Here is a 22,667-nt window from a genome sequence, read left to right on the forward strand (position 1 = left end):
AATGGGGAAATCTCAGAGCCTCAATTTTTCATCTGAAAAATAGAATAATTGTTGTTCTTTGACTACATAGGGATATTGTAAAGAAAATGCCTTGCAAAACCTAAGGTGCCTCAAAAATACTGGCACCATTCTTGTTTAAAAATGCCTTCCTTGAGTTGCATTTAAGTAATGGTCATATGCTACATTCTCATTTTAAAGAAATATTAGCATTTAGTAATGCAACAATGAGACACAAACTATATTAATCTTTTGGCTAACATTTCCCTAAAGTAATTTTGCCTATTGAAGTCACCCAAAGCAACATGTAGATACATTTTCAAGCTAGTATACAGTGCCTGAGTAACTTGAAACTCAAGTCAGGTAATACTATCCAGGTCTGCTACCATCTTTCTCATTCTACAATGCTAGAAAAGAATCATCAATAATACCACTGTACTTCTCTGCTATCATCCACCCTTTGCTCTCACCAACACGGTAATAGGCACAACTGAGAAAACGCAAAGAGCAGAACAGAAGTATCATGGCCATAACAAAGTCAAAGTTAACTACATTTCTTACATTCTTTTTTTTTTATCATGTTAACTATCTTCTCAGGAATAGATGAAATTTATTAATGCTCACACATCTGGGATTAAACAAGCTAAATCAGAACAAGTCTTCTGCTATTTAATAGATTCAGTCTACTTACCAAGAAGACAGTAGTCATTTAAAAATGGTTACTGAGTGACAAACTGATGAAAAGACTGTCTCTGGAGAATTATTTTGTTTTCAGAATATTCAAGGCTAAATCACACAAGAAAATTCAAACTATCTTGATATAAAGTTCATAGTACTATTTTAACCATAATATATTAAAAAAGAGAGAAATTAGTTTTTATTGTCAAAAATAGTTGGATATGTAAGATACAAAACTAAGCAAAATAAAATATTACTTATAATATGACTTAAATATTTAAATCAAAAATAGTAATTAAAATGAATTCATATCCCAATTGATTTGAAATAAATATTTGGAGATTTATATATACATCAACAGTATCTTCAACAAAAGGATTTTAACCAACAAAAAAAAAAGATAAAAAGTTTGTTCTTTTTTCTTTTAGGAAGCACTTTTAAACAACTCATTATAAATATGACAAGAAATAAACTATGTCCTAAAAGTGTACCAGTTCATTCAGGATGTCATAACTTCTGTCATTTAAAGGAACAATACAGAGTTATATGGAATATGTAAATGCCTTAGCTTCTTGAGGACAGGAGGAATTTTGCTTTTTGCCTTCATTAAAAAGGTGTTTAACATAATGCCTACTATATAGAAGGCACTTAAAAATGTTGATGGACTGGTTGATTAGCTATTTAGATTATTCAGTGAAAAAAGGCTCACACAAACTGGGAAATATAATATCTAAATTATTAGCATGATATGTAAGGTGTAATAAATATCACGGTTTTTATATAGGTATATAAATCAAACATTTACTTATAATAAATCATAATTTCACAACTCCCACATTCAGTTACACACACATAGGATTGTGGCCCACAGTTTAAGGAGCTTTGGTAAAACCAATGTGTTCAGTTCTCTGGAGTAAGGCTGGGGGGAAATCCCAGAATAAATGTTAAAAGATATATAGGAACGTGTGTGTGTGTGTGTATGTGTGTGTGTGTGCGTGTGTCTGTGTCTGTGTCTATGTGTCTGTGTATTGAATCCTCTGATTAAGGTGTGAACTATATAACAACAAGGAACAGTTTTATTTTCCTTCTGTATTTCTAGCATTTAGCACTATGTTTGGGACAAGGTGCTTAATAAATGCTTTTTCATTAAAAAAAAAGATATATAGGAACAATCATCTCTACATGTCACATATAGGACCTGCCATTTCTAATAGTAATGATACATAATAAAAGAAAAAAAAAAAAGCTCAGTGTTGGGTAGCCAGGTAGCTATATATAAAGTATTAAGATCTGGAAATCTCCACTAGTCCCAGATGATTGTCTTTACATTTTAAATAGCCCCACACTAAAACTAGGGAGCAAAATGGCCTTAATATGAGAAGGTAAGAGAAAAGGAAATGACACAAATTGATCTTGGGATAAGGGTTCTAAGTTATGAATCTAATCAAATGATATAATAAAATTGTTTTCATGCTTAATGGTACTAATATTCATAAGTAAAAGGTTATTTTGATGGGAAATAATCCACATCTTTTACAAAGAAAGAAGGCACTGCTTTCCCAATTAGGGATGGGGATAGGAACTGGAAATTGTGATGTCACTGGTATAGAGTGTATTAAGGAAACTCTCTAGCAATAAACATTGGCATTTTCTCTGCAATTTAAGAATTTAAAAAGTTGCCTAGACTTCTGAGAAGATGAGTAATTTTCAGAGCCATTATTTGTCAGGCAAAGAAACTGAATCCTAATCTTCCTGGATTCAAGGCCAATTGTCTAGCCACTATGATATGCCGCCTCTCTCAATTTAATAAAATACATTTCACTAACAATGATCCTTTAAATTATCATTTTTCCATCTTACATTTTGTTACCCCTTCAAAATATTTCAATATTCTATTAAGACACATGGCAAAAGTTTTACCTTTAATGATATCTTTGGTTGTGGTGGTTCTTTTTTTTTTAATGCACAAGTAATCTATTAAGGATTTTTGCTGGTATATGTTTTGAGTGTTCGTTAAAAACTAATGTAAAGATAATATTTTCATAACACTAGGGAAAACTCTGATGAGCATCATTTTACAGAAAAGAAAATGTTAGCATCTGCATATTCAAATAGTAACAATACTTTCGTTTTCACTAATATTGTGAAATAATCACAGCATGAAAATATTATACCTGCAACCCTGGAATAAGTATACAGCATTTATGAAGTAATTTCTCAAGCACAAGAATGATGTCATGTTTTTGTTGCAAGGTATTTCATTCTTTAAAGCAACAAGAAAAGCCATATACCCTTAAGAGAAAGCACAAATAATCTTGAAATGTGCAACTATGAACACAGCTTTCCAGGATTCTTCATTATCAAATGGTTTTTCTTTTCTTGGCTTGAACTCCCTGAATTAAATAAAACATTTTAAATATGATTAGTATGACATTTTATTTGACAAGGAACATTACTACCATGATTCTATAGCATTGATGATACAGTGCTAGAGGAAGGTGGAACTCAAAAATTGTTTCAAATGAAGTCTCTAGACTAAATTTTTTTAAAATTGCTATATAGAAAAAATACAAGCAGAATATAATCAAAAAAGGAAATGGAGCAAAATTGGTGAAAAACTATTGTCAGAATCAATTTATTCCTCCAACACAAAAAGATGAAGAAGAGTAAGGATCTTATATTACAGAGGATATGAATGCATCACAGACTGAAAAAGCAGTAATAAAAAATAGAATGAGATCAAAGTGGGGAAAATGCAAAACAAAATCAGCAATGTTAACATGATTCATTTTCTGGCAGGACTACATGCACTTCTTTGGAAACAGACATCATATTTATTTTAATTTTGACTAAAATTCATGTTTCTTCTATATAATTTGTGTCAAAAATAAAAACTATATTAAATTGTTTAGGTCTTTTTATGAAACAAGAGAAATGTGTACATAAACGCTATTGATAGAAGTTAATTTTACCTTTAATTGGAGCATTAATTCACACTGACTTCACTCTTTCTGTACCTGGTTCTTTGCTTATTCTTCTGTACTCCATTGTGATCTTCTGACTTTCTGCATGAAATGTAAATTTTAAAAAAAGACAGACAGTTATCATATGCTTTCTCTAAATAACCTGTATCAGGATATCATTCAATATTATACAATTAGCATCAAAGCATAATTGAGTCCTCCAAAAACTACCTATTTCTACCATGGAATTAAGGTGGTCCATGACCCTAACCTAGAAAAGCTTTATGTAATGAGTTAGTGACATTCTGTTGACTAAGGACAAGATTGGCTAAATTTACAGTGGTGATCAATTTAAGAAGGATGGCCTTCCCAGCAATTCATTTGGCTAAATGAATCACAAAGCTTTATCTCCATCTACTGAATAGCTTGGTGGTATTTAATGAAAAGCCATAAAGCACATAGAAAAGTTGTCCTCAACGACCTTCTTAGACTCTAACTGGAAGACAGAATTATTTTTCAAATACGTACAGATCAGATTTTGATAAGAAAGAAATATGTTGTGAGAAAATCAATGGAGAAAGCAAAAGATATATTAGGGGTTATTCCAAAAAATTTAATAGCCCCATTTCTGAAGTGGAACACCCTAATTAACACCCTAATTTCAAAGGCCAGAGCATACCTACAAGTGAAAATTATATCTTTTAAAGCTGATATTGACAAAATACAAAAGAAAAAGAGATCATCAGGAAACTCTTAATCTCACCTCTATTCTGGGTTATGGAAGAGTCCTGAGTTTCTTAAGACTATCTACATGATGAGACATTGGTCATAATTAATAAAATAATCTGGAATTAAGTAAACTAAATCTAAAATGAATGTACATATCTTCTGAATTGATTGGATCAACTAGACATTTTAATGTTGTGAAGATATATTTTTGGTATAAGCTCTCAAAATTCATAATGGTACTAATTGGTATTAGTAATTGGTACTATAATGGTACAAATGACCAATATAAACTTAATATCTACAGATTTCATTATCTCTTCACTAAAATAAGCACTGAATAAAACAGAAAACTTATATCAATTTAACTTTCATAATCTGAATCATTTTCAAAAGAATAATTCAAATTTGTGGTTTTTTTCTGGGTTCTTAGATACTTTGATATAACAATTTTGGAAAAATCATGGAGCTTCTGTTTATATTGACTAAGTATAAAGTAAAAATTGAACCATCATATATGAAAATTATGAGAATTCCTTTGTTTACTAAGAAAAAGAGTAAAACAAATAAATACTTGGACCCATAATTTTGTTCTTACTTGCTTCATGAATTGAACTGGCCAATAATTTCACCATTTGTTAGACAATCTTTGGAGGAAGGATATCTAGCAATGTAGCAATCACATCAAATGTTTGCTTTTTTCTCAACTACATCATTTCATGTAACTTAATATTAATACTTACAGTTGTTCACCTTGTTCAAAATCATTTCCACTTTCTGTGTTAAAAAAAAAGACAATTTAAATCTTAGGATTATTTTATTGTTTTTTAAGGATCATGTATGATCAGTTTTCTATAAATGGATTTTCCCAGAGAATGTGAGGAGAGCTGATTAGCATATAATTTTTCAATTTATAAATAAATTAATGATATTATGATATGATGTTTTACAATTTTCCAATGAAAAGAAATAAAGTGGTATTGACAACACTTGATATATAAAATTTTGTTTCTCCCATACTATTTCTATATTAAAAAAGTAAAATTGACATATTCTTGATTCTCCTAAGTCTTTTACTTAATTAAAAATATGTAACTTAAATAGATTAAGAATGATTGTTCTTATTCTGCAACATTATGTGAAGGATCACCACAGAATTCATTGGCATATTCTACTGAATACATTTTTTTAACTTTAAGTACAAAGTATATGGTTTATTTAGGGAACAGTCGAGTCAAGTAAAAATGGAAAATAATCTATAACATTAAAACATCTCAGCAGGTTAAGATAGAAAATGGATTAAGAGCTCCAACTTTACTAGTATGGAATACCAGTATTCTGGTACCAGAATACCAATAGTATTCTGTATACATATATGTTGGTAGAGCATGTGTGTGTGTGTGTGCATGTATGTGTACATACTAGTACAGAATACAAAGCTATTAAATGTGCATAATGATCAAAACTTTTGAAACTTTACTGTGCACTGATGAGTCATATTGAAATATATCAGAATAACATTCCTACCTGAGGGTAGCTGTCTCCTTTTGGTGTACATTTCATAGAGAAAAATACCAGTTACTAAAATTATAACTTCAGCAGTTACTGCAAGAAATGGTTTGAGTGGCACTAGGTAGGTTAGCACTCTGAGGTTCTGTTTTCCTTCACTCTCTCCTAGGAGGAATATTGCACGACACCAGTATGGTCCACTGTCTGTTGTTTGGAGATGCTTTATCTTTAGTTTTGTTTCATTATATTTGGATGGTAGAATTTCATACTTGTTTTTCATTGTAAGATCAATGGGAACCTAATATGAGGAGATATTCAAATCACATGTATAAGAAATATGTGGATAGAATTTTTGGTTTTGTTGATTATTTTTAAGTTGGACCTATGATTTCATCTGAGAAGGGATTTTTAATGGAGAACTTCCACTAAAGTAAACTAGCATTTACTTTTTAGGTTAGTTTATTAACTTAGAGACTGGTCTGGATCTTTAAGAGTTAAGTGACTTTGTATAGCAAAATAACTGTTAGAACATGTATACTTATATTGTATTTAATTTATACTTTAACATATTTAACATGTATTGGTCAACCTGCCATTGGGGGGAGGGGATGCGGGAAGGAGGGGGAAAATTGGAACAAAAGGTTTGGCAATTGTCAATGCTGTAAAATTACCCATGCATATAACTTGTAAATAAAAAGCTATAATAATAAAAATAAATAAATAAATAATTTTTAAAAAGAGTTAAGTGACTTAACCAACATTAGAAAAATTTTCCTGACTCCAAATCCAGCACTTTATCAATTATATCACTCTATCTTTCATAAAATATTTCTATATTTGTGAGCTATTTAGGCTAGATATTCTTAAGAAAAATATGTCAGGAAAAAATTAGGGATTCTTAATCTAATTTTTAATCATAGATATCTTCACCAGATGGATGAAGTCTATGGATCCCTTCTCAGAATAAAGATTAAATGGCTAAAACAAAACATTACAAAGAAAAATAATTATGTTGAAGTCTAGATATATATACACATGCACATACCTCTGTCTCTATATCTGTATATGTAAACTTCAAGGACCATGCATTAAAAACCTCTGAAACTAGACAATCTTTAAATCCATGAGCCCATAATCATTATGGAGAAATGAATATGTAAGAGCTAGAATTCAGAATCACGTCTATACTCTTAAATACTTTTAAAATACAGACAAGTGACCCTAGAATGTAAGAGCAGCATCTGAAAATTGGTTGTTAGTAAAGGAAGTCTTACTTTAACCCAACTTCTTAAACTGTGGGTTGTAATCCCATGTAGATTCACATAATTGAATATGAGGGTCACAAAATTATAATTTGTTATCAGTAAATGTCTGGTTTATATACCTATTTTATGTATAAAGGTTCACATAAAAAGTTCTTGGGCAAAATGGGATCATGTGTGAAAAAAAGTCTAAGAAGCCCTGTTCTAAAGCATGCCTTTAAAAGGAGATGGCTTAAATAAGATTGCTTTATCTCTCACTGTTGGAGAAGGAATAGAATGAAGATGGGATGTCATCTTAAGCAATGATATACTACTGTACACTTAAATCTGGCTCTTTCCTTTATCTGATTTTTTGAATGGGGTAGAAATTCTCAATATTCCCTATATTCTTAAGTTTTTCAAGGTTTCTCAAAATTCAAATATTATCTTAGGACTATTATTCAACATAATAAAAATCAGTTTGTTAACTGAATTCCAATAACTATACACACATACACACACACACACACACATACATATATATATAAATTAAAACTATTTCTAAGATTCGATTAAGGCCTAGTGGCCTGCTCTTTATTATTTGTAAACACATTATCCAAACTCAAGACCTCCTGCCAAACACCAGTCATCTGGAGAGCCTCTTCAAGAGGTCCTGGGACTAGAGAGAAATATGAGTATATATTTATTGCATTAAAAATGCAATAAAAATAGCTTTATATCATTCTTCATATTACATTCAATCAACAAGCATTTCATTAATATAAAGTAGAAACCAGGCACTGTCTATTACTCTTTCCTATCATGTATACACATATATGGGAGCTAGATCATTAACAGTTCAAAACTTCTTCAAATTAAAGCTGTCGGATATATATATATATATATATATATATATTTGATGATTATTTCTTTACTCTTTGTTGTATTAGCAATAAAGACAAGGAGATATGATCCCATCAACTCACAACCTGAATGTTATCAAAGGATCCATCCTTCTAAAGCACTCCATCACAATATCCATTGGCTCCAAAGTGGCATTGAGAACTGTCTGTTCTATAAGAATGGACTCCCATCCCTCTGCCCTCAAAAAGCTAAAACAAAATCTGTCTTGATTGACTTGGTTGGAAGATCCTATCAGATCTGAAAGCCCATCACAGCTGCATGGCAGCATTGTTAGCTGACAGCAGCTTGCCTTTGTCAGGAATTTATTTTCTCTCTTCATTAGAAGTGTATTATAGCAGTAGAAGAGAGAGAATATAATAGTGACATAGTTTACTTTACTGCTCTTATTAAACAATGTGGAGAGGCTTTGATGAGAATTATTGATTATCCATGTCTTTATAGTCAATGATTGGACAAATAAATCCACTCTTTTAGATTACTAGAAATTGACATTCTTTAGCTTTCCTTGGACACCTGTCAATAGTAGACCATGTCATCTTATTTAGCTACAAAAACCTATACATTTGATTTAAAACAAAAAAGTGCATATACAGATTAAAATAAAAACAATTTAGGAAAAACTGACTTTTTCTTTATTAACCAATCTGAGTTTGAGGTAACTAATTGATGTAGTAGAGTGGTGGATATGATGTCAGAAAGATCTTAGTTAAAATTTCAGACATATACTAGCTGTTATCCTGCCAAGTTACCTAACCTCTGTTCCCTTCAGTTTCTTCATTAGTAAAGTGAAGTTTATAATACTACCTATCTCCCAAGGTTGTTATGAAAATCATAAAAGGTTATATTTGTAGGACACTTAGCATAATGCATAGACATACTAGTATTTTCTCCCTATCTCTTCCTTCTAAATTACAACGGTAGGTGAAAAAGGGATAGAGAAAAGAGTAGGAGATTTCTTTCAATTTAAGTTTTTTGTTTATTCATTTTTAAACTGTGATTTTATTGTTGCTGTCAGGAAATTCTTTCTAGCGATAGATATCTGACACCACTCTAGCTAAAGCAGTCAGAAATGAAGTGATTTGTCTAACCTCCCAAAGCCAATATATGTCACAAAAAGGACTTGAACACAGATCTACCTGATTTAGAGAGGGGCTTCTTAATCCTTTCCCACTCACAATCCCTTTTCTTTCAAAAAAATTTTATGTGACTCAGATATATAGCTATATAAAACAAGTATACAAATCAAACACTTTTTAATTAAAAAAAAATCACAATCACAAACTACAGTTTAAGAAGTTGGGATTTAGAAGATAACTCTTTATCTAATATGCATGCAACTTTAATCAACTTTCCAGGTAATAACACAAGATGCTAATGAGTAAGATATCTTTCCTCAAGGATATATTTCTCCAGATCATCAATTAAATATGCAAAATGTTAATGAATTGTGCCTTCTTCTCAAAAAAGACTGAATAAATTACATCTTCTTTTCAAGTCAGTTTTATGCCTTATTAGAAATGATTTCTGAACTCTATGCAGATGACAATATATTTATCACTGATGCTATTTATTTTTTCTAAGATTATTAACTCAGAGAAGAACATGGAGCTCAGAAATCTAAATAGCCCTAGGATCTTGATAAAAATGCAATAAAAAACTTTCACTTATTTTTTTAATTTGATCAGAAAAATTAAATCCTACCTTTTCACTTCCATTACTAGCATACCAGACCCATTGCAAAGGGACAAATTTTTCACTGTTACAGTTCAAGACAACAGAGTCCCGTTCATAATTCACCAATGGCTTTTCTTTCGTATAAATTTCAGGAACTAAGGAAAATTAAGAGAAATGTACGGTTAGTGAAAAAAAAGTTTAAACAAAATACAAATTTGTGTTTTAAATATTTTCTAAAAAAGTTCTCATGTTCCTAAATGATTAATGAACTGTAATATGGTATTATTTGCTAGTTGGTTACCTATACTTAGTTAAACAATTTCAGAAGAACAAAATGCTCATATATGTTTACTTTTTAATGTAGCAAGTTCTAATATAAATCACATCAAGAAAGAATTGTGTAGAACAATTTTGAATCGGTATTAGCATGCATTTAATATAAAAAAGTAATGGCAATTAAAGAACAATGACTAAAGAAGTGGCCAATTATTACTCTAGAATACTGATGGTAAATCAAGCTTCCTGCCTTTTAACAAAGAGATGATGGCACAGAATGAGGCATACATTTATAAATATTGAATACATGAATATCTTCTGTAAGAATGTAACTATTTACTTCTTACAATGTAAGTTGTTTATTTGGAGGAAAAAGGAGAAGGGAAATGACAAAATACTTTGAAAGAGGAAGAAATAAGGGGAAAGATCATAAGTGAATCATCAAAAATACACAGAGAAGGAAAAAAAAACGGTAGTTCAAAAGGGCACACAGACAAGTAGGTCAGTGTCAGTAGTACTGGATTCAAGTTGAAATATACCAAAATAAAAGCACTCCTTTTCTTTCTGTTCTTTTTACAGGTAAATGCTTGTGTGCATCAAGTTAATTATACGAAAAATTTGAAAAAAAAAGTGTAGACTCTAGAATTTTGACATTAAAATAATTTGTTCAAGGGCAGCTAAATGGTGCTGTGTATAGAGCACTGGCCTCAGACACTTAATACATACTAGCTGTATGACCCTGAATAAGTCACTTAACCCCAAGGGCCTCCAAAAAAGAAAAAAAAAAAGAATTTGTTCAAAATGACCAGACTTTAATGATCAGACCATTATTTCTAAATCCATCTTATTACTTCAAAGCTATTTATTAATAGGATAGAGATAGGAATGTGTTGGAATAAATGTTTGACAATTGTCTTGGAATAAGGATAGGGAAGATGCAGAAAACATTTTTATCTTTGATTTCCATTATTCCTTATTATTTCTTTTCAAAATTCCAATCAGCAAAATAATAAGTCCAGCCTGGATTTGTAGCTTTTGTCTACTTCTGAGTTGTGAATCATCACACTGAAAATTTAAATGATTGTTCTCAACAGACAATACAAACTAACTCCAGCATACCACTCTATGGAGTAGCCAGATGAGATCAGAATGGCTCTGTGAAATCTGATTATCTGACTATTATGAAGTCTTTCCAGTGTGTCTATATTTATGTATTATATTAAGATGAGATTCTTATAGTGGCTTTTACTACTTTTAAGGCATACCTATAAGAAAGGGAGTAGTGATATAAAAACAGCTAAGTCTGTGAATATGATTTTGTCCATAATCATACAGCTGTGATTTTAAGGATTCTACACACACACACACACACACACACACACACACAGTAGTGTCTGACAAGATTTCTATTAAAAGAAAGAAGCTAGTGGGTCTAGTCACAACAGTGAAATAAAACAAGTAATGTTTAAGGTAGGAAGAACTTTATCATTTCTCTCTTTACAATGTTTATCTAGCTAGAGAGGAGGGGCATCTAGAGCAACTTGCTGTGTGTCATAGAACATTAGATTTAATGTAGAAATGACAAACTGCATATCCATCATTTTGAAGATTCTGATGCAAAAGGATGAAAGAAAATCACACTGGCAAAGACCAGGGGCTATAGAACAGAATGCTGAGCTTGCATTTTTAGTTCAAGGAACAACAGACAGAATAGATCTATCTATAAGAGACCTCTAAGGCCATATAGTCCAACACTCTAATTTTGGACTTGAGGAAGCTGAGGGTCACAGAAGCTAAGTGATTTTCTCAAGATCATAGAGGTAGCAAGTGAGGGACCAGGAATCTAATGAAGGCCCTTTGGCTGTAGATCCAGTGCTCTTCCACTACAGAGTTCAACTGAAAAATAGTAAATCTAAGAAGACTAACATGACAATTTTATGACAGAAAAGCAAAAAGTATTTGTCAATCAAAATTTCTTGAGCATTCACTACCTGAGAGATTAAACAAGAAGCTGGCTGAAGAAACTTATTCTGATGATATCTGTGGAATAGGTAGTAACTTTCTAACTTTTCCTATGTAAGTGTAAATGAGATCTTTGCAAATCAAGGCATTCCTTGAAAACTCCATTGCAATAAAAAAGAATGATCATGGTAAAAGCTACAGAAGGTCTCAAAACCAGCCTAGCACAAGAGAATAAAAAGGAAGAAAGGCTAATTTTGACAAACTGATGTGACCAACCTGTACCTCACAGGCACTGTGAAATTTCACTTTTAAGCAAGAGAGAACTTCCTATACCAAGTGATACAGCATTTCTCTCAAATTATCTTTTTCTAATTAAAAGAACACATTATGGCAATGCAACAGAAAAGGATGTACTTCCTTTATATAATTGCTTGACCCATTTTTGGCAAAGGTATTTGTGTAGGCTCAGCTCAGTTTTCTTCTGCAGCTGGCTGTCCATCAGCTAAAAAGGAGTGATTAGCCCTATAGATGGAGGGAACCTGTCAAACTATCACTGGAAACAACTTCATGATCCAAGTAAATAGATTGGTACTAGTAATAAAATTCTCTTGAAAATATGAGTCAAAGTAATATGCTTCTTGAGAAACAAGACTAGATAGTTAAAGGTCAAGTATGCAAAACATCTGCAAGTATGATGAATTTTATGGAAGTAGCAGTGTAGCAATCTTGGGTCACAATGCTCCCTTTTTTGCACAGGGTATGGGGTGAGTGGGAGTGGGGAATATTGTAATTTAGAAAATATATGCCATCTTTTGAGCTAAAAATCAACTCTGACTCATTAGCAGTTGCAGGTTTAGAGTGTACACTTTGCTTATTCTCTTTCTGGCATTCAAATATCTTCCTAACAGTTAAATACCAACAGACAGCAGTCTTTTTTGTCTTCAAACTAATCAGCTATGTAGAGACCATTTTAAAATCTCATAGTAACATATCATCTCTTACTTCCACATAGAATAAAGTAGTGACATTATTGCTTAATTGCTCCTAGGTTCAGGCTTATACATTTGTGCTTGATTTATGCAAGTAGGAGAAGACTTCCCTAGCCCTATGTAAAACTGAAGCTTCAATGCCAGAAAAAGAAGGTAAGACCTCTATTTAAGAAAACTCACAAGTTACATATAATGAGTAGAATTACAGGAAGATTGAGTATTTATAAAATATCTATGCCTTGAAGGTAGAATTAAATAACTGCAATATGAATTGTTCTGTGGAAGCCTTTAAATTGTATTCTGATGAAATTAATTGTTTCTTCAGGCAATATTCATTTTTTAAATGAATTGTAGGGCAGGATTCTCTCTTAGGAAAGAAATGCTAGAAGGAATACATTTATTAACTTTACAAATACCTCCAGGATACAGGGTGTGCTTAAAGTTGCATTAAAGTTAAATGCACATTAAAAACTAATAAGCCCAATTGAAATGTTTCTATCTAAATAACAGAAAAGAAAAAAAAAAACACTGCTAACACTCAGGTATCTTTTTATTAAAAAAGTTTGAATAAAACCACACAGACTTTGTATTGCAATTCTGATCAGAAACAAAAATGAATTGAACTAAATCAAAGTGGACAATTGATCAAAAGGTACCCACTGATATATATATATATATATATATATATATATATATACACACACACATATATATATATATATATATATATATATATATGAATGTGTATATAGTATGTACATAATCAAATATGCATGCATGTCTGCACATATTTGATGTTGTTTGGGGAAAAATAAAAAAATATATAAAATTGAGTGTCCCACTAGGACACTCAATATAAAAGAGCCAAACTAAAATCTTCTCTTTGTAGAGGTTCCAAACATGCCAGCTATGCCATGCTTGGGATGCCAAGGGCCTCTGTCTACTGGAATATTCTTTTCCAGTGTTATTCTTTTTATCCTCACCTATTTCCCTAACCAGACTTTATGCCTCTCTGTCAGTATTTCTAACCTTACTTTCAATCCTTATAATAAACCTTTTATCAATTTAGGTTTTTGGGTCTATAAATTCTTTTACAGAGAACCTGTGCACTGCCAGAAGGGAGTCCCCAAAACTTCCTACCTTTGTGTCGAATCCCAAGGGGGTGCAGAGGAGTCAAACCTCTCCGTTTGGTTCCCTGAACCTTGAACCTGTCACTAGATTTTATCATTTAACTCCCTGACCACCTGGACCCTAATCCCATTTTGGTTCCCTAAATCTAAACCTTATCATAAATACTTGCTGAACATTCTATTTGTTTTTTTCTTGAACTTGTTGTGCTTTATTTAAAAAAAAAACTATGACTTGAACAAGTGACCTAAGCCAGTATATTCATCAAGTAGCATGTAATGAACACATACTATTTGTCTAGCAAAATTCTAAATTGGGGAAGAAGGGTAGAAGAAAGTGAAAAAAAAACCAGAAGGTAAAAGTTTCTGTCCTTGGAGACATACTCTACAAATCAGAATACTTAAAAGTAAGTATAAAATAGAAGAAAACAGCCTGACTATGTAGGTGGTAAGATATTAAAGAGAAATGAAAAGGGGAAACCTCAGTCTTTAATCATGATCACTAAAAAGCAATCAGTGGTAGGCTACTAAGTGGGAACTTTAAAAATATTTTTTTAAAAACTCTCAAAGTACTAAGTAACTGAAAATGAAACATACCTTTTAATATTTAAGACTTTTTTTATAGTTAGCCTAATCTGGACCATGCTGTACTCTTGTTATCATGGTCTAGCTGTGAAAATCTTTACTCATATTATTTCATTTTGCCAAACAAAATTCCATATCTCAGAAACTTCTCCCCTCTCTGACAAATCATTTTTATTTTCACAAATGAGCAGTTTGCGAAAATTTGCATTTTGAATGTAAACACAGCAGATTCTTCATGAGGTCTAATGCTTCTAGAAATATATTTCTTGAAGACTGATGATGGATGGACAAGATCTCAAATTTCTAATCGTTTTCTTACATTGTATGCTATTTTTTTTTTAAAGAAGGAGGTAGAGAGATCCCAGAAATTACTGGTGTGAAGATTCTCTTCATCAATATAAGAATTCAGCTTGTCTCTAATGGATAGAGGTAGATTATTCTGTGGGATACCAAGAAGCTAAGTGTCTCACCCATTGTCATATAGCAAGATATGTCAAAAATAGAACTTGAATCTAGGAGATCTAGATTCCAACTCAAGGCCCCTTGATCATTTTGTGACCCTGGCCCCCTCATATTCAACATGGTATGTGCTTATGTGTGTCTGTATATAATAAAAGATGAATGTGTGCATATTCAAAAATACTATGTGTAAATGTAGTTTACACATATACTTGTAAACAAATATTTGTGTATACATATATGTGTGCATACATATGTAAATTCATTATGTATATTCTGTTGACTATGTTGTTTATTCATTAAAAACCAAAAAAGACTATGAGATTTTATAATTCCTAGAACATAATATTGGTATTAATTTCTTAGTACTGACCTTTAAAGTGAAATATGCCCTTTCGATCCTTTATCCCTTCAAAAATACAAGAGTAGCTATCCATATGCACCTTATCAGTGACAATCAACCTAGAGATAATTTAAATAATTATCTTTGTGCCTTTTTACCTTTCAAGAATTAAAAATTAAAAGATCTAAGCAATGATTAAAACATAAGTTTGAGCAACATAAAGTGAATAATTAAGGAGGTAAGTAATCACTATTTTCAAATAACAAGTAAAATAATTAAAGTCCAATTAACTTATAGATATAGAAATTTTTTAAAAAGTCAAATTTCTGCATCACTTACCTGATATAAGCTTGCACAATATTTTCAAATACTCTGACGCTACTTGTTCTATTGATCCGATCATTACCTTTTTTCCAAAATACATACACAAATTGTGGAGACCTGCTAGTACTGAAGTTACATCTTAGTTCTATGCTAGCAGGATTTCCTATTGTCACATTTTTTTCCACCACTTCATCAGATGTTTCTATTAATTAAAAGATAAAGTATAATTATTAAAATTTAAACATTTGTAATAGCTTCAAAATATCAATTACAAATTTATAATTTTTAAGAGTTCTACCTTTTAATTATTTTTATTACTTTATTTTTCAAATTTGAAGAAAAAAATTAATGTTAATAGAAATGGATAGACATATGCCATAATCTTATTACTTTGTATTCTCAATTAGATTTTAAGTTCTTTGAAGACAGAGACTAAGTTTTGTATTTCCCTTTATATATATATAGCATCATAACTGACACAAAGAAGCTGTTCAACACATATATGTTACTTGCTGAAATGTGGTCCAAAAGTATAATTCCAGCAGTATAAAATTTTTAATATAAAAAATTTTAGAAGCCAAAAGGAATTGCTGAATTTATTCCAATAATGTTCTTTAACTTTTCAGTTTCAAGATGAGGTTAATAATAATACCTATTTTAACTACTTTATTAGAATAGCTGAGAAGCTCAAATGAGATGATATATAAAAAGTACTCTAAGTATAACAAAAGTATGTTATTATTTGAACTCTTCTTAATAATATAAAGTTTGAAACAGAAAACTTGTACATACATATGTAAAAACTTATTTTTATGATTATTATTGTTAAAGAGAGGCAGGATAGAGTGGTGAATAAAAAGCTGTCCTCAGAATCAGAAAGAGCAGGATTCAAAGTTCCTTCTCTGACACTGCGTGATCTATGGAATGTCATTTAACTTTTCAATTTTATGAACAATTCTTTAAGACAAAAGTTTCAGAGAAGGGACTGCCCTGCACTGGATAATAAGAGTTACCTAAACTAGGCGTTCTCTACATCAAATGAAATTCTCATCCTTATTGTTAAAAGTCAAAAAGGCTAGACAGCAAATAGCATTTGTCCAATAGCTTATGGTGTCATCACTTATAATTACATTAAAAAATTTAGAAAGTGGGAAAATGCTTTCCTGAGTAGCAACCAAGAGTAAAGTTTTAAAAACTGTATACACAGCTAATCTAAAGTGCTTTGTGGGCAAATGCCTGAAATAATTGCTTATACAATTCAAAAACAGCTGAATTGAATTCCCTGCTTTAAAGGAGAATGTCTTTGATTATAGAATAATGGAGCCTAGAAAGTATCAAACACTAAGAAATTTTTTTTTATGAATCATGATCAATTATGAATCAACAGTGCAGGTAGAAATAGTTTTGAATGGCATTAAATATTCCAGGACACCTGAAATATTCCCTGCTTCTTTTTGGAAACATCCTTTATGGTCTCAATTCAATACAATCAACATTAATATCAAGAACTATTGCTCTATGGAAGAGAAAAAATTTCTACTTTCAGGGATTTTACTTTCCACTTGGAAGGATTCTCTATGTATGACATAGAATACAGAGTTATTTCAAAAAAAAGAACATTTTAATAATTAATTGAATTGGTAAAGGCTGCCTATAGGAATTGCCAGTTGATTTGTGTCTTGAAGGAAGCCAAATCTATTAGTATTTGGATAATCTTAAAAATGTAAAGAATAAAGTTATCTTCTTTATGATGAAAATGCCATCTACCTCTAGAAAAAAAAGAACAAAATGTAGCCTGAATGCAGATCAAAGCATACTATTTTTAAATTTTTTAAATGCTTTCATTTTATGTTTTCTTTCACAACATGACTGTTTTGCATGACTACACATGTGTCACATATACCAAATTCCTTGCCTTCTCAATGAAGAGGGAGGGGTGGGAGTAAGAGAATTTGGAAATCAAAATTTTTAAAAAATGTTAAAAATATTTTTGCATGTAATTAGAAAAAATAAAATATTTAGTTTAATTTTTTGAAAGTTCAAATTATCTGGACTCAGCACGCTTACATCAATAAATGTAATTTTTGAACACTTACTATATACTAAGCATTTTATTATGCATATAAATGGAAATACCTTCAAAGATTTTACTATCCAGGTGAGAAAATGAGACTAGAACACTTGAATTATTGAATGACAAATTATAATTGTGTTAAATTTAATGCTATAAATTAAGTACAAAATCACATGATTACCAAAAAAGGCAGATTACTTCTAAAACAATATATCAAAATAAAGAGTCCAAGATTTGAAGTGAAAAGATCTAGATTTTAAGTCTTACTTCAATTTCATTATAACAAAGAGACTTTGAACTAATCTCTATATTAATCTCCTTATTTATAATACAAATGGAGGTAATGATATATCCATCTTGTGTTGTCAGTGTGAAAGGACAGTTGGATAACATGATCTATAACTGCAAAGTTCTATTTTTGTCAGCTATTGTTATCAATTTTGCTACTATAATTCTGAGGTCAGAAAGAATGACAAGAGCATACTTGATCAAAGGATATAGGACTTAAACTCAATCTTGAAAGATAGGTAGAATTTGGAAAAGTAGAAGTTGGAGGGGAGAATATTCAAAATAAAGCAGAGGCACAGCATCTACTGGGCAACTTTTGAGTTGTGAAATTGTATACTAAACATTAGCTCATAGTAATATGTGCTACCCATAGTAAGAGAAATGATCTCTTTGCTCAAACTTCCTTTCCCAATACACTATTTTTCTTTCATTCCACCAGGAAATTAGAGTTTGGAGAGCACTTTGAAGGAAGATTAAAACATGTGCCTCTTTATTTTTTTCTCTAACAACAATGTCCTTATATATAGAATGGTCTCATTCTGAGTCTTCCTATCCTCTTTAAAATAAATTGAAGTGTTAATTCTGTATAATACAATATTCAATTAAGCATTCACTGGAAAAAAGTAGATTATTAGTGATACAAAGGAATCAAACATTCAGAAAATACACACACAGGCCTGTTTGAAAGAAAAAAGGCTCTTAAATTGGAAATAGTTACTTTGCAAATTTTGTAAATTAAAAGTCTAAAGAACTAAACACACAAAAAAGGTGACGCATTAGTCTCTTTGAAATGACTGAACAAATTATGGTTTGTTGTATATTATTTTACAATAAGAAGTCATGAGAGGCAAATCTAGGAAAACTTTTATGAACTGATGCAGAATTAGTGAAAAGAATCAGGAGAGAAATTCATAATAACAAAAATACTATAAAGACAAAGAACTTTGAAATACTTAGGAAATGACTACTATAACGTTGCATTTAACAAGTATAAAGACTTAAGTTTTTTAGAATATTATTGTAAAAATTATTGGGAAAACTGGAAAGCAGTTTAGCAGAAATTGGGCCTTGAACAATATCTTGTATCACTTAGCAAGATATGGCCAAAATGAATACATTACCTCTATATAAAGAGATATTTACAAGAAAATCTGAAGAATATGGAAAATATTAGGGAGACAATTTATGAATAAAGAAGAAATAGAAAACAGTAGGAGGTATAAAATGGATAATTTAGATTACATTAAATTATAAAGTTTTTTGTGCAAATTAAACAAATGTAAGCAGAAAGAAAATAGAAAATTGGTGGTGGAGAGAGGATTTAAAGAACAATTCCTTAGATAAAGGTTTCATATCTCAAATATGTAAAGAACTTTTTCAAATTCATAAGTATATAAATCATTCTCTAATTGATAAATGGTCAAAAGATAAGAACAGGCAGTTTTCCAGTTAAGAAATCAAAACAATTTATGGTCACGTGAAAAAAAAAAAAGCTGAAAACCATTAGTGTTTAGAAAAATGCAAATTAAAATAATCTTGAGATAACATTTTATGTTTGTCAGATTAGCTAAAATTATCAAAAGGAAAAGTGACAAATATTGGTGGAGATATAGAAAAATGAGGACACATTCACCATTGGTGGTGGAACCGTGAATTAATTTAACCATTTTGCAAAGAAATCTAGAATTATGCCCAAAGAGTTACTAAACTGCACATGCCTTTTGACCCAGCAATACCACTATTAGGTCTCTTTTCCCTATGTGAGTTCTAAAATAATTATAACAGCTTTCTTTGCGTTGGCAAAGAACTGAAAAAGGCACAGTTGCCTGTCAATTAGGGAATGGCTAAACAAATTGTAGGTATATGCTTATGATGGAATAGTACTATACTATAAGAAATGAGTCTAATAATCTTAGGGGAAAACAGATAGACTAGTAGGAAATAACAAATAATAACAAATAACAAATAACAAATAAGCAGAACCAAGAGAATGTGCTACACAGTAAGAGCAATATTGTTTTAAAAATGACGAGTGATTAAGTCACTTTGAAAAATACTCAAATTTACTACAAAGGACTTTCTGTGAGGAAGACACTATATGTATTCAGAAAAAGAACTGACCAATAAAAGTATGTATATAATAGTTTTACATACATATATACATATGTGTGTATATATACACATATATACACATACATATTTGTGTCTAATGGTACCCATTTTTAGAGCAGAATTGAGGAGAGGAGAAAAAAGAAAAAAGTTACATAATAACTTTATATATTTAAAAGGAACAGCAAGTTTTACATAATAGAATTACATTTTCATATGCAATAATCTTTTTTCCTATTCTGTCATGTTATGGAAATACTTGTTTTATTTCTTAAGTTCAGAATAAAACAAATTAAATTAAAAAAGAAATGCTTATGAACTCTTATCAATGCAATATACAACCACAATTCAAGAGTACCAATGATGAAGCGTTCTCTACATTTCCTGAGATTGGAGACTCAAGATGCAGAATGAGATGTACACATTTTTGGACATAGTCAACACAGGTATTTTTTTTGCTTTATTATAAATAATTGTTTTAAAGGATTTTGTTTTATTTATTATTTTTTAAATAAGGGAGACTAAGGATAGCTAAGATCACCTCACCCAAGAAAAGAACAGAAAAAAGAAAGGCCAGAAGCAATAATAAATGGAGAATCTTTAAAAGTTGTATTTTGAATTATTGTATTGTTTTTTGTTGATGTTGTTTAAACATTTCAGTCACGTCAGACTCTGGAGTTTTCTTGGCAAAGATAATGTAGTGATTTGCCATTTCCTTTTCCTTCTCAAGCTCATTGTACAGTTGAAGAAACTGAGGTAAACAGAGTTAAGTGACTTGCCTAGGGTCACACAGGTAGTAAATGTATGAGGCCATATTTGAACTCAGGTCTTTCTGATTCCAGAACTGGTACTCTATCTACTGAATACTTTTGAATTGTGTATTATATATATATATATATATATATAATTTCTTCATGTATGAGTTTCTTATAGCAACAAAATCAAGTCTAATTTCTGATTTTGTGACATTATCCTCTTCTCTTCTATGTTTTTTTTTTTTTTAAATCATTTTAATATTTTGTTTTGGAGACAAGAATTGAAACAGAAACTTTCATTATTGTTTTGGATAACCATCATTAATAAATATCAAAGGCTTTTAAATTTTTAAAAATCTCATTCTAAACTAAAAGTAGTGCCCAAAATTTCAAATATATTACGTAGATTTTATTTTAAAGAAGAATTGTATACTTGAATTACATACTTTAAAATAAATAAAGTTAAATTATATGCCTTAAGATAAGCCTTTAAGTGTGTATTAAATGCCAAGAACTCTGCTAAGAGTTGGGGATACAAATACAAGGAAATAGACAGTTTTTGCCTTTCAGGGAGTTGAAAATTTAATAGGAAAAGCTAACATGCAAAAGAGAGGAAAGCAATGATTGTGGGATATGGTGTGGGAGTTAAAAAATGTCAGAAGCACAGCAGGCAAAGGGAATGAAGGATGTGCTCACCTGATCCCCATAAGAAAACAAAGGTCCCTGAAGCAACTCTTCAGTGGGAAAAAGGAGGGGCACAAGGGAAGGATATATATACCAGGGAAGGAAGGCCGCATGGGAAGATGGATGTTCCAGAGCAAGAGATCATGTGCAGCATCATATTAAAGCCCAGAAAATCAGAAGCATGAAACTTGTAATCTCTGTGACTGTCTAATCTCAGGAGGGAGAATATTTATGAGAGAATGCAGCCCAGGTTTATGGGAAAGATAATGCACTAATTTTCTTAATGAGCTATGTCTTCTGGCTGATTATTGAAAGATATGAAACTACTAGGGGGATCCTATTGGCTGAAGAGTCAGGAAGATCTGAGTTCAAACAGCCTCAAATACTTAATAGGCATGTAAATCTGATCACTTCATTTAATGTGACTTTGATATCAGCTTTCCGTATATGAAAAGTGGAAAGATAATAGTACCCATCCCCAAAGATCATAGAGCAGATAAAAGAAGATATTTGTAAAGTGTTTTGCAAAACTTAAAATGCTGATATTGGTTATTTTTTATATTTTATATTTTATCAAACATATCAGTAGGTGCTTGTGAGCTGTAACTTCAGAAGTATGGATGCACTGAATACCATGAACCTTAAGTAGCCATACTTTGGGGGAATGTGACCAACAAAAAAAGGTAGGGGACAGGCTACCCCCAGCATGCTGTATGTGTAAGTACTAAGATATACACTATGAGTATATGCATAATATGTATATGTAGAAAACAATATAAATTATATGCCCAAAAGCATCTATTTGTAATATATGCCTAGAATATATGGGAACAAAAGCAAAGGTAATATATTGGACAGAAACAGACTTTTTTTTTCCAGGTACACACACATGTAGTTTTAACAATGCAAGAAAATCTGGAGAGCTTACATAATTGAGGCTACATTTTTCAAAGCCATTTAGCAAATACTGAGAAATTTTG

At 30.9% G+C, this 22,667-nt stretch overlaps 1 protein-coding gene across 2 annotated transcripts in view; it reads right to left on the bottom strand.

The window, feature by feature from the left end:
* Positions 1 to 2,596: 2,596 nt before the first annotated feature.
* EMB (embigin) overlaps positions 2,597 to 22,667 on the bottom strand; it is a 127,628-nt gene continuing 107,557 nt past the window's right edge. For both annotated transcript variants that reach the window (XM_031964862.1, XM_012541405.3), the window contains exons 3-9: positions 15,793 to 15,979; positions 15,484 to 15,572; positions 9,740 to 9,867; positions 5,892 to 6,171; positions 5,108 to 5,141; positions 3,648 to 3,740; positions 2,597 to 3,068 (exon numbers count right to left, since the gene is read on the bottom strand). In XM_031964862.1, the coding sequence (XP_031820722.1) occupies positions 3,662 to 3,740; positions 5,108 to 5,141; positions 5,892 to 6,171; positions 9,740 to 9,867; positions 15,484 to 15,572; positions 15,793 to 15,979 (797 nt within the window). In that variant the 3' untranslated portion in view covers positions 2,597 to 3,068; positions 3,648 to 3,661. The remainder of the gene's footprint in view (positions 3,069 to 3,647; positions 3,741 to 5,107; positions 5,142 to 5,891; positions 6,172 to 9,739; positions 9,868 to 15,483; positions 15,573 to 15,792; positions 15,980 to 22,667) is intronic.

Source organism: Sarcophilus harrisii, chromosome 1, assembly GCF_902635505.1.
Source record: "Sarcophilus harrisii chromosome 1, mSarHar1.11, whole genome shotgun sequence".
NCBI classification, from domain to species: Eukaryota; Metazoa; Chordata; class Mammalia; order Dasyuromorphia; family Dasyuridae; genus Sarcophilus; species Sarcophilus harrisii.